General features: G+C 39.3%; 1 protein-coding gene across 2 annotated transcripts in view; it reads left to right on the forward strand.

Moving 5' to 3' along the window:
• cpne5a (copine Va) overlaps window positions 1-14086 on the forward strand; it is a 183063-nt gene that overhangs the window by 80532 nt on the left and 88445 nt on the right. For both annotated transcript variants that reach the window (XM_062998353.1, XM_062998354.1), the window contains one exon: window positions 12398-12461. In XM_062998353.1, the coding sequence (XP_062854423.1) occupies window positions 12398-12461 (64 nt within the window). The remainder of the gene's footprint in view (window positions 1-12397; window positions 12462-14086) is intronic.

Here is a 14086-nt window from a genome sequence, read left to right on the forward strand (position 1 = left end):
GACAGTGAGTGTAGAAACAGAAGGTGGTTTTAATGTTATGGCTGATCGGTGTATGTCTCATATGTTCAAAATCCCAATTTACGCCTCTGCTTCACTGGTACATTCACACATGCATCTCACCCATGTTGCACTGATGCATCCCAATAACATGACAGATGCTTGATTTTGCACTTTTATCTATTATAAGACTGGATGAGCTTTTCCTCTTTGGCACAGAGAACTTAATGTCCATTTTTTAATCTCCATTTTTTCTTGACAACTAGCTGAAATGTGGAATCATTACAAGTGTCCACTATCTTTTGGTTTGTACTTTGTAAATCATCACTGTGTAAAGCAACAACCCATTTTTGCTTTTAAAGACTGACTGAGCCTTTGGTAGATTTTCCTTTTAAACCCAATCATGATACCCTTACCTGTTACTAATTTACCTGCTAATTGTGGAGAGTTACAAAACAGTGTAACTTGATTATTCAATAAACTGTTCACTTTTACTTTGCCTTATTTCACAGACCCCACAGAGGACACGCAGTCCTATAAAACATTCAGTTGTAAAACTGGCTTTAATACCTTAAGGTGTACAGTGATTTACGTGCTGTGGGTTTTGTAAAGACATAAATTAAAAATTGTGCATTATCTCATTTATTGCTGTCTCGCAATTGGCCAATCTCTACACTTCAATTGAGTTTGGAGCTTACAAAGAGGGTAAAAGTGCATACACAGCCAGTATTTCATCACCAGATCACTTTTATTTTGGTTGAAGTTGCATTTTTTTCTGGGTTTTTGTGGTGCAACTCAGGTTAATATATATTTAACAAAGTAATGCGGTCAGTTTCAACTAACTCCACTGAGATTTAGAGCCAAGCTGTGAAGTAGCTCATGGGCAAGTGGAGAGTACGTAACAGAATTACATATATGAATGCTATCAGTCACAGCACATTGTTAGAGCCATTACATCCAGGCAGTAGAAGCCGAGGGGAGCAAATAAAGTGTTTAGCTAATATACAGGAGCTCACAGTTATAACAAGAGTTACTAAAAAGTAGCCCTTACAGCTGAGGATTTAACATCAACTACATTCTTTTCCAAACCTGAAAATCCTTTTATTAAATAGTTACTAATACAGTGGTACCTGGAAACTCAACGTCAATTGGTTCTGGGAGAGGTCTTGCATTTAAAAGACATTAAGTTTTAAGGTATTTTTTCCCATAAGGATGTATGGGAAGCCTGTTCATGCGTTCCATGGTCCCGTGGAACTGCATATATTTTAGGCAAATGTAAAATAATGGGGTTATTTTTGACACTTATACACTGAAAATAACACAAATATATATATAAAACAGTTAAAAATCAATCAAAAATGCAATAAAACCTGCACTTTATATTTACTTCTTTATTGTTTTATTATGCTTCCTAATTAGTGGAGAGAACAAATAAGCAGTAGTTATTTAGTGGTTTAGTGTTTCTATGTCATTCTTTTAATACATTAAGTTGCATTATTTTTTTTTTATAACCGACTCTCTCAGAAAAGCTGATTCTTACAATTTCTCAGAACCATTAAGCTGTAACACAAGTTTAAAAGTGAAACAGAAGAAAAATCCAGCTGAACAGAGATACATGTGGAGCTTTCGGAGTAAATTTGACAGTTGTTCCACACAAATGCAGATTCGTCTTGTGTCTGCATAACGTTTTACCGCATCGCTCAAATCGAGCGCTGAGCAAAGCAGCAGTCGCACACACGTTGAGTTTAAGGGAAACATTGAGTTTAAGGGAATTGTTGAGTTTAAGGGAATTGTTGAGTTTAAGGGTACAAATTTCTCAATGAAGGGCATTGAGTTTTAAAGATTTTGAGTCTGAGCTCATTTTGCCTGTAACTCGTATCCGTGCTTTGACCAAAGATGATATTAAAGCGTCAATTAATAACTGTAATTTTGTTTAGTGATAATTTTTTCAAAATTAATTTTTTTTAACAGTATGTAGCAGCAGCAGTATTCACAGTGTGTAGGAGCAGCAGCAGCTCGAGTAATTTGTAACTCACAACCGCAAACTGGAAAAGGGCCGTTTTATTGTTATACAGTATAAACACAATGTTGCTATGTTAAAGCAGCGCAAGTTACCACAGTGACGTATGTTTAAAGTGGCACAAACATAGCACAATAAAAATCGCTTGATTACAATTTTATTCTGAATTAATTGTTTTTTATCGCGGTTAAATTATTTACATGTTAATTGCGTTAATTAAGCCCTACTTTAAACACCTTTTATCCTTGTTTTAGAAATTTTTTTACCCACTTTACCTTATATTTTAAAGATTCTCTTGAGATGTCTTACATACACAGATTTACTCTCAGATTTTAATGATGTTCTAGTCAGGGGTCTGTGACAAGATTCTGCCTGCATTTCCTAGAACAGTTCATGATGAATTTTGAGTTATGTATTTCAAATGTACTTCATCTTTATCTACTCTGGCTCATGTAGATGTTGTTTTGCGAACTTTAAATGTTGATATTTGTTATGACATTGCAGGTAAGCTTCAGTTTTCTAAACAACACTGCAGAGTAGAATGGTAAACCACCACTCGTGTGTCAGCTGAACTTTCCTGTAGGTCATTTGCTTGTACGCATGCCGAAATGTCAAAGAAATAAAACACCTGACAGCAGTTCTGTCTAGTTTTCTTAGCTTTATAGATCTCGCCTTGACTTTCACAGTTCCCTTCAGCTGCTATTTCTTAATGACATTCTGGACAGCTTTGTTTTTATATTTTCATTTAGCTGCTTAGAGAAGGTTTGAAGAGTCAAGAAATGTATTACACATTAGAATGATTAGCTGACATTTCTTAATGAGAATTCATGATCTACTCTATAAAACCATTCAGTCAAAGTCAATCAAGGCCTAATTACTTGATGATGTACTAATTACTATGCAATAACATTAGCAGATGTTATTTTGTCTTAAATAGTTTGTAAAACTAGGAAGCCCAAGGCTTCCAAACTTTTGCATACAACTGTATTAGAACATACACTGGTCAGCCATAACATTAAAACCACCTCCTTGTTTCTACACTCACTGTCCATTTTATCAGCTCCACTTACCATATAGAAGCACGTTGTAGTTCTACAATTACTGACTGTTTCTCTACATACTTTTTTTAGCCTGATTTCACTCTGTTCTTCAATGGTCAGGACCCCAACAGGACCACCACAGAGCAGGTATTATTTAGGTGGTGGGTCATTCTCAGCACTGCAGTGACACTGACATGGTGGTGCTGTGTTAGTGTGTGTTGTGCTGGTATGAGTGGATCTGACACAGCAGGGCTGCTGGAGTTTTTAAATACCGTGTCCACTCACTGTCCACTCTATTAGACACTCCAACCTAGTTTGTCCACCTTGTAGATGTAAAGTCAGAGACAATCGCTCATCTATTGCTGCTGTTTGAGTTGGTCATCTTCTAGACCTTCATCAGTGGTCACAGGACGCTGCCAATGGGGCGCTGTTGGCTGGATATTTTTGGTTGGTGGACTATTCTCAGCCCAGCAGTGACAGTGAGGTGTTTAAAAGCCCCATCAGCACTGCTGTGTCTGATCCACTCACACCAGCACAACACACACTAACACACCACCACCATGCCAGTGTCACTGCAGTGCTGAGAGTGACCCACCACTCAAATAATACCTGCTCTGTAGTGGTCCTGGGAGAGTCCTGACCATTCTAGAACAGCATGAAAGGGGGTAACAAAGCATGCAGAGAAACAGATGGACTACACTCAGTAAATGTAGAACTACAAAGTGCTTCTATATGGTAAGTGGAGCTGATAAAATGGACAGTGAGTGTAGAAACAGGGAGGTGGTTTTAATGTTATGGCTGATCGGTGTATATTTACATAGATTAAATTAGGGGTTCCTAAAGGTCTATAGGTGATTTTAGGTGTTACACATAACTGCATAGGTATTTGATTTATCTGTTTTCAGTAGCGTGAATAATGCTGGCCGCTTTGCTGGTGAAGTTAATACAATCTTGGAACAGTTAGAGCAGTTAAGATGTGTGTTAGATAGTTTAGATGTGTTTTATTTAGATAAATATCTAATACGTGTGTTTTTGTCCAACAAAAATGATTTTGCATTCATCGCAATTGAACGGCTCATTTAACAGCAAAGTATTTCAAGACGAAGGAAACGAGCACTCATTAATAGCATGGGGTGATGGCGCAGTGGTGTCAATGCTTTTAGTAAATGCATTATCTAAGTAGCTGTAGCATCTCATCAAATTATTGTTTAATTTTTTTTTAAATATTTTCTTTATGCATTTTCTCCCCTTTTTTTTTGCGCGTCCAATTGCCACATTGCATCATGCTTCCTCTTCACCAATGCCGATCCCTGCTCTGATTGAGGAGAACGAAGCTAACCCACGCCCCCTCCGACAAGTGGGCAGCATGCCGTATGCATCTTATCACCTACACTTTGACAAGTGCAGTGCAGCCTAGCTTCGTGTATGGATAGGACACACCCTAAGAGCACTCTTTTCTCATCTCTGTGCAGGCTCCATCAATCAGCCAGCAGAGGTCGTAATTGCACCAGTCATGAGAGAGAGACCCTATCCGGCTTAGTCCCGCCCATATGCACAACAGGCCAATCGTTGTTTATGTGGCCGCTCAGCCTCAGCCGGCAAGGTAGAGCTGAGATTCGATACGATGTATTCGAGATCCCAGCTCTGGTTCCAGCATGTGTTTTTACCGCTGCGCCACCTGAGAGGCCAAATTATTTTTTATTTATTTATTTTTTGTTTTGTTTGACTGTTTTCTGTGATTTCCTATCACATGTACATCTGAAACTCTTTAAAACTAAATCATGGCTCAAAGTAAGCCTGTGAGTAAAAATACAATCAGAATTTAAATCTCAGTGTAGTTGTACAGATTATGAATGCCTGACTGAAAACCAGCACGTCTGGGTTAGCTTCAGCTCCCTTAATGGGATTTCATTGTGTTTATAATCGCCATCAACCAGCCACTAAAACAATATGCTGTCTTAGTTTCACATGATAAATCAGGTGTTTTTCCCCACTTAATCCTGGCCTAAACTAAAAGGTAATGGTTCTAATGGTCCAATGGCCTTTGATTGCATAGCTTATCTCTCTAAAACAAAAAGGGATGTTTTACATCATATGGACAGATCCATGACCTGTCTGAAAACTCATGAGGTTTCATTCTGTTCTGTTTTGTTGCACGCTGCCCAAAATGCCTACAAGTATATACATTAGCATACAGTGACACCAAAGTCTAACATATCCATAACATATCTCAAACATTAAAGTTTTGTAATACATACTTAAAGACAAGTGAAGATCAAGAAGTGCTGACTGTCACATACTTTTCTCCACAATCACCTGACCTAAATCCCAATAAGCATTTAGGGGAGTCAGAATGCCAAGAAGATGTTCAGTGGCATTTTCTGCTGATGGCATTAAAAATCTGGTACAACACTGGGAGAATGCATCAGAAGGTGACCACTTTTGATAGATACTGACCACTGCAGATCAGGAACACCCCACAAGAGCTGCAGTTTTGGAGCTGCTCTGACCCAGTCATCTAGCCATCACAATTTTGCCCTTGTCAAACTGGCTTAAATCCTCATGCTTGCCCATTTTTCCTTCTTCTAACACATCAACTTTGAGGATAAAACATTCACTTGCTGCCTTATATATCCCACCCACTAACAGGTGCCGTGATGAAGAGATAATCAGTGTTATTCACTTCACCTGTCAGTGATCATAATGTTATGCCTGGTCGGTGTATGTACAAACACACAATACATATATTACAACAAGAGCATATGATGTAGGTGCACAATGACATATTTATATATTATACTGTATGTTCTTTTGAAATTGTTTGCTGCTCAGGTTGCATACTTTAAAAGTATATTATAGTGTATAACGCTTGAGCAGATGTGCCCAAACATTTGCATAAACTTGTATATGGCAATTAGCATAATTAATGAGCTGAGTTTGTTTCAATCTCCCAGCATTGCATTCTGTGCTATTTGTTTAAATACAAGCTATTCTCCACCTGCTACATTTCTTGTTTAAGTACCAGCATTGTTTTTTATTCTAGTCAATGACCATGCAAACCTTCCCAGATGCCTTCATTCCTGTAGCTTTATATGACACTGCTTCATCCAGTTAAATTACATTTACAGGGGAGGACATTATTCACATGCTTCAGAATATCTGGACCAGCTGGAAAAGCATTGTATTAGCAGGAATTTAATTAAAATGTCATTTCATTTCCTGGAAGTAAACATTTTAAATCCTAGTGTGGGACGAGCCTGAGCAGAACCCAAATTACAATCCATGGATTTGACCAGAGCTCTGCTTCACTCTGATTTGTGCCCGAGATAGAATGCTAAATTAGCCTCACAAACACAACACAACTTCTAAGGCTGAGAAGTGCCTTCATAAATCACAGCCTTATTTTAAATCAGGCATTTCTATACAAAATTAGATGCCAAAGTGCAGCTGGTGCAAAAAGCAAGAAGCTTTGTAAACAGTGGTGGCAAATAACAGACGTAATTCTGAATCTATGTCTGGTCTTGCTTTCCATTTACATGTGTTATCAGTATGTAAAAATATTCTCTCTTCCATTAAGACTCTGGCTTTGTTAGCATCTCTTGTTAAACCTTTGTTTGATCAGCACTGCTTTTATGCAGTTCAAGAAGCAGAGGTGTGTCGTACTGACTTCAAGTTAATAAGACATCAGAAGCAAAGATATTTAACGTTAAACTAGTAGTCAATCACTGGCGGCTAGCAAATACAGTATCTCCAGTGGAAATATTAATTTTAATTTTACACACACAATACCTTTTAACTTTATACCTATTATTATGTACAACCCCAAATCAGAAAAAGTTGGGACTATGGAAAATGCAAATAAAAAAAATGCAATGTTCCTTACATTTACTTTGACTTTTATTTGATGCTATGTTTTATATGCTCAACTTCATTTCATTTGTTTATATACCTCCATTCCTGCATTTCAGGCTTGCAACACATTCCAAAATAAATTGGGACGGGGGCAATTTAAGGCTAGTAATGAGGTGAAAAAACTAAATAATGATGTGATTCCAAACAGGTGATATCAACAGGTGATTGTAATCATGGTTTGGTACAAAAGCAGCATCCAGGAAAGGCTGAGTCTTTGCTGAGCAAAGATGATCGGAGGATCTCCAGTTTGTCAACAAATGCATGAAAAAATGATTGACATGTTTAAAAACAATGTACCTCAAAGAAAGATTGGAAGAGATTTGCATATTTCTCTCTCTACAGTGCATAATATCATTAAACTATTCAAGGAATCAGGAACTGAGGAATTTCAGTGCGTAAAGGCCAAGGGTGCAAGCTTAAGCTGAATGCCTGTGATCTTTGATCCCTCAGAAGGCACTGCATCAAGAAACGTCACTCAACAATAGCTGATATAACCACATGGGTGAGGAATTACTTTGGCAAACCTTTGTTAAGCACTACAATACGGAGTTACATGCACTTTAAACTTGTGCAAAAAGAAGCGTTATGTGAACCATGTCCAGAAGCAATGTCAACTACTCTGGGCTCGGAGGCATCTAGGATGGACCATCACACAGTGAAAACGTGTATTGTGGTCAGATGAATCACCACTCCAGGTCTCCAGGACGCTGTGTGCTCCGGCCCGAAGACAAAAAGGACCATCCAGACTTTCATCAGCAACAAGTCCAAAAGCCTGGGTCTGTCATGGTATGGGGCTGTGTCAGTGCACTTGGCAAAGGTCATTTACACTTCTGTGATGGCAGCATTAATGCAGAAAAGTACTTTGAGATCTTAGAGCAACGTATGTTGCCTTCAAGGTGTCATCTTTTCCAGGGACGTCCATGCATTCAACAAGACAATGCAAAACCACATGCTGCACACATTACAAAGGCATGGCTGAGGAAGAAGAGAGTGCAGTCCTGACCTGTCCCCAATAGAGAATGTGTGGAGAATTTTGAAATGAAAAATGCGACAACGACGACCCCGTACTGTTGCACGTCTTAAAAATAAAAGCTGAAACACTAAATCGCTTGGTATCCTCGGTGCCAAAATGTCTTTTAAGTGTGGTGAAAAGGAATGGCAACATTACAAAGAGGTAAATGCTTTACTGTCCCAACTTTTTTTGGAATGTGTTACAGGCCTGAAATGCAGGAATGGATGTTTATTAACAAATGAAATGAAGTTGAGCAAATAAAACATGAAATATCTCAGGTTCATCCTGTCTGTAATCAAATAAAAGTTAAAGTAAATGTAAGGAACACTGTGTTTTTTTTTGTATTTGTATTTTCCATACTGTCCCAACTTTCCCCCCCCTTTTTTCAGGGGCGAAACAGTGCCAGCTTGGTGGTAAAGGGAATTATACCAGCAACCTTCTAATTATTATTCCAGTACCTTAACCACTGAGCTTCCACTCAGTAAATCAATTCAAAAAATAATACTAGTGTCAGCTGAGATGAATAGAAATGCGGCATGAGAAAGCGGGAACGTGATTGATTCTGCTTGGCTGTGCTGTAAAGCATTGGCATTTGAAAAAGTTAAAGCCTAGTTTATAACAAACAGCCCTGTACATTAGTGAGACTGGTAACAGGAAATGAAATGGTGCATTTTCAACACGTTTTGTCATCCAAGATGTTTGTGCCCCATCAAAATAAGACTATGCAAATTCTGTACATTTATAAAATATCACCGGCATATTTTGTCCATTGGTGCGTATAAGCTGCCTTGTTTTTGTGGTTCATGCTCAGCTCTGCTGAAAAGTGTTCCAGTAATAAATCTAAAGTTAAAATGGATTTGTTTGGAAGTTTATAGCTATGTAGTTCTGATGTCAAATATTTTGTCACATCCAGTTTTAAGCTGAATGCAGCGACAGCAAACTATTTGTTAGATTAATTTCAATTGTTGTTTACCAATTTAGTCATTTTCAATTCCCCACTACAATTCCTACATTACACTACAGTTCCTTGAAATCTGACTGGTACAGTCGTCTGCCGCTTCTTTATACAGCAAGCAGTGGATTCTTACAAAGAACAATACTGTGCACAAAGAGTCATTCTACGCCATATGTATCACCTCCACCACTTGTGCTGGTGCCTCAACCAGACAGCAAAGGCTGCATTAGTAGCAGCAATATGGAAAAATTCCATCCAAACTTTTCCCCCTCAGACACGGCCAATTTTGTCTGTCAAACACTTGGCCAACTCGGTAACACCACTGAGATCCAAATTCTGGAGCTTGAACTGTCTGCAATAATAAGTTTACATTTACATCTATGGCATTTAGCAGACGCTTTTATCCAAAGCGACTTTCAGTACTGTGACAGTTTATTGTCTACGCAATTGAGGGTTAAGGGCCTTGCTCAGGAACCCAGCAGTGTCAGCCTGGCAGTGGTGAGGCTTGAACCAGCAACCTTTGGCTTACTAGTCCAGTACATTAACCACTAGGCCACAGCTGTCCCTCACAGGGCTGGTGTATTATTCAATTAATCAGGTATTTAAAAAGCTATATAATTATATAATTTCATGGTATAATTTAAATAATTCTCTAGGCCACCCAAGTAGGATATGTCCCTACTGAATGTGGTTTCTCTCAAGGCTTCTTCCTGTAATTTTAAGAGAGTTTTTCCTTGCCACTTTTGCCCTTGGCTTGCTCAACAGGGGTTTTTGGACTGTCAGTCCTGGATTCTGTTAAGTTGCTTCGAGACAATGTCTATTGTAAAAGGGGTTTTACAAATACATTTGACTAGACTTGACTATTATGAGTATATGGCTGAAATTGATAAAACAATACTTTGTCATGTTTATAATGAAAAAAAAGCATTTTAAGTCTTCTAATAAGGATCTTTATAAAGGATGTACAGTGGTACCTTGAAACTTGATGTCAGTTGGTTCAGGGAGTGGCATCGAGTTTAAAAGGCGTTGAGTTTCAAGGTATTTTTTTTCCATAAGGATGTATGGTAAACCTGTTAATGCATTCCATGCTCATGTGGAACTGCTTATATTTCAGGCTAATGTAAAATAATGGGTTGTTTTTGGCATATATACACTAAAAATAACACAAATATAATACAAAAACACTGTAATGCAATTGAATGATTTCTTGACAAAGGGCGTCGAATTTCAAAGATTTAGAGTTTAGGGGATGTTAGGTTACAAGGTACGACTGTATATGTTGGGCTGATGGTTGTGGTACACATTAAACGTAGAAGATATGATCAGGCATACAGACCTGATTGACTTGACTTGATTGGGCCAGACTGTTATGGCCAGAATCTCAGAAATACAAATATCCACCAATAGTTGTCAGTGGAGGGAAAAACCCCTTGAAATGCGGACAGGTTGGCTATGGCATCTGGTACAGACTAACAATGTAAAAGGATGGCCGAGGCTCTGCGATGAATAGGTATGTTACTGCTGTCCGGGGTGTGTTACTTCATTTTCTGCCCAGTGATTCTGAGAAAACCAGACCTTACAGGATAAAGTGGTGAAAGTGATGAATGAATGAAATTTACAGATACTACAAGTTCTCCTAAGGGACAGTGGTAAATTGCACACACAGCAGCCCTAAGTCTTTCCTTTATTACAACTGACCATTGGGTTGACCACAGGACTGGCGCTAGGGCCCTCACTGACCCACAGCCCCCCCGCTCTAGCACAACGCAAGTAAAGGCTGTTTTTTTTTTAGAATTTTCTCTGAACCAATCACAAAAATGCGTTTTGCTGTTCAGTGTGAAGTTATTTCTTTGCTTACTTCCACATGTCACGACATGCCCACCCATTATGTTTTACTGCCCCCCCAAGCAAAGCAGTTCAGAACAGGGGTTGCCACAGGACAAAGTAGTGGTAATACATGAAAGTAATGAATGAATGAAATTTACAGATACTACAAGTTCTCCTAAGGGACAGTGGTAAATTGCTTACTCAGCAGCCCAAGGCTTCTCTTTATTACAACTGACCATTGGGTTTGACCATCACCTGCACTGTGTGGTCAGACTGCCAACTCTAGGAAGGTTAAAATTTGTGTAAAGCTCCTTATATTGTAAAACAATTAAAGTCACTGTGATCCTGGTCCTGGAAACATGTAAAGCCTTAGATATGTGTTCTATCCTTCCCCTGATCTACACCGATGAGGCATAACATTATGACCACTCACAGGAGAAGTGAATAACACTGATTATCTCTTCATCACGGCGCCTGTTAGTGGGTGGGATATATTAGGCAGCAAGTGAACATTTTATCCACAAAGTTGGTGTGTTAGAAGCAGGAGAAATGGGCAAGCATAAGGATTTGAGCAAGTTTGACAAGGGCCAAATCGTGATGCATCTCCAAAACTGCAGCTCTTGTGGGGTGTTTCCAGTCTGCAGTGGTCAGTATTTATCAAAAGTGGTCCAAGGAAGGAACAGTGGTAAACCAGCGTGGATGGCCGGTTGCGTGTACGTTGCTTACCTGGAGAACACATGGCACCAGGCTGCACTATGGGAAGAAGGCAAGCCAGCGGAGGCAGTGTGATGCTTTGGGCAATGTTCTGCTGGGAAACCTTGGGTCCTGCCATCCATGTACACCCTGTCATGGAAACGGTATTCCCTGATGGCTGTGGCCTCTTTCAGCAGGATAATGTGCCCTACCACAAAGCAAAAATGGTTCAGGAATGGTTTGAGGAGCACAACAACGAGTGTTGACTTGGCCTCGAAATTCCCCAGATCTCAATCCAATAAAGCATCTGTGGGATGTGCTGGACAAACAAGTCCGATCCATGGAGGCCCCACCTCACAACTTACAGGAGTTAAAGGATCTGCTGCTAACATCTTGGTGCCAGATAGTGCAACAGCACTCCTTCAGGAGTCTAGAGGAGTCCATGCCTCGACGGGTCAGGGCTGTTTTGGCAGCAAAAGGGGGACCAACACAATATTAGGAAGGTGGTCATAATGCTATGCCTGATCGGTGTATGCTCTGCTGCAATTTTATTTGGTCATATCCAAATTCTTGAATGCCACTGTGTTAATCTTCACTCTCCTGGCCTGTTGGGTTTTATGCAGTAGAGGATATATAAAAAAAAGTAAAAGCTTGTATTGTTTAAACTGTTATGTATGTTTTTTATGTGGTGTATAATATCTTTAGAATAAAAATGAGACATTTTGTCAGCAGTAGCAGCCAGAACATAACTTGACTGAATCAGACCATTGAGAAAAATGTTTGCGAAAGATTTTCTACATTGTGTGCTCTACAATCGAGCATTATTATGTGGGTAATGTATTATTGTTCATGTTATCCAAAACCTATTCACATTCAAATTAAATGTGGCATGAGTATGCAGACTTGATGACTAATACATATTTTATTTGGCTGGGTTTCAGGGGCATTCCAGGGAAGAAATGTGGAACCATCATTTTAACAGCAGAGGAGCTGGGTAACTGCAGGGTAAGTGTGGCACATATGTAAATTTTACAGCTCTGCTGGAAAGTGATTTGTTGGGAAACTGCTGCAGTATTCTTCAATACTAAATGCATAGTGTGCCAGCCAGCATGCAGAAGTGAAATTATATGTACTTTTTAAATAAGTTTTCAAATTGTAGACATCCACTATCACCATCTCCAGACTAAATAAATGCTTGGCAAACAACAGACAGTATGTGGTCGCTTCAGAGTTAATGCACTGTTTTATTACCAGTCTGACAATATGTTATTGACTACATTCCCCAGATTTTCTAGCACTGCTCTGTTATTCCTTTATATTTCCTTTATATCATGTCAGAGCTGTATCTTTTATGCTGGTGAAGCCAACGCTGCGTAGCAGTGCATACAGTCTTTTATTATTAATAATGAACTTACAAGAAAAAGAATATTTCTGACAATTATTTACACTTTGTTTTGACCACTAAGTAAAGGAGCAATATCTCTGTACAGCAGATAATTAGATTCCACTGAAAGAGATGCACATGATTTTTAAAGCATTTTTTAATTAGAACTTTAAAATGAGATCAAAAGTTTTAGGCTCTTAAGCACTGTGTACCAAATGCAGAATAAAATTATCTCTGTATTTCTGTGGCTTTTAACTGAAGGAACATAAGACAGAAACCTCAGCGCTACCTTGGGAAACCTAGGTTGAGGTAGTACTGCAGTACTTTCATTATTATATACACCGATCAGCCATAACATTAAAACCACCTCCTTGATTCCACACTCACTGTAGTCTATACTGACTGTAGTCCATCTGTTTCTCTGCATGCTTTGTTAGCCCCCTTTCATACTGTTCTTCAGTGTTCAGGACTCTCCCAGGACCACCACAGAGCAGGTATTATTTGGGTGGTAGGTCATTCTCAGCACTGCAGTGACACTGACATGGTGGTGGTGTGTTAGTGTGTGTTGTGCTGGTATGAGTGGATAAGACACAGCAGCGCTGCTGGAGTTTTTAAACAACTCACTGTCCCTGCTGGAACAGTCCACCAACCAAAAACATACAGCCAACAGCGCCCCGTGGGCAGCGTCCTGTGACCACCAATGAAGGTCTAGAAGATGACCAACTCAAACAGCAGCAATAGATGAGCGATCGTCTCTGACTTTACATCTACAAGGTGGACCAACTAGGTAGGAGTGTCTAATAGAGTGGACAGTGAGTGGACATGGTATTTAAAAACTCCAGCAGCACTGCTGTGTCTAATCCACTCATATCAGCACAACACACACTAACACACCGCCACCATGTCAGTGTCACTGCAGTGCTGAGAATGATCCACCACCTAAATAATACCTACTCTGTGGTGGTACTATGGTGGTCCTGACCACTGAAGAACAGGATGAAAGCAGGCTAAAAAAAGTATGTAGAGAAACAGATGGACTACAGTCAGTAATTATAGAACTACAAAGTGCTTCTATATGGTAAGGGGAGCTGATTAAATGGACAGTGAGTGTCGAAACAAGAAGGTGGTTTTAATGGCTGATCAGTATATATGTGCCAATGTTGGCACCCCTGCACTATTTCCAGACAATGCACCAGTGCTCCTAGAAAACTGATGTAATACAGATGCTTTGGCGTTCACCTGTCTT

Source organism: Trichomycterus rosablanca, chromosome 7, assembly GCF_030014385.1.
Source record: "Trichomycterus rosablanca isolate fTriRos1 chromosome 7, fTriRos1.hap1, whole genome shotgun sequence".
NCBI lineage: Eukaryota > Metazoa > Chordata > Actinopteri > Siluriformes > Trichomycteridae > Trichomycterus > Trichomycterus rosablanca.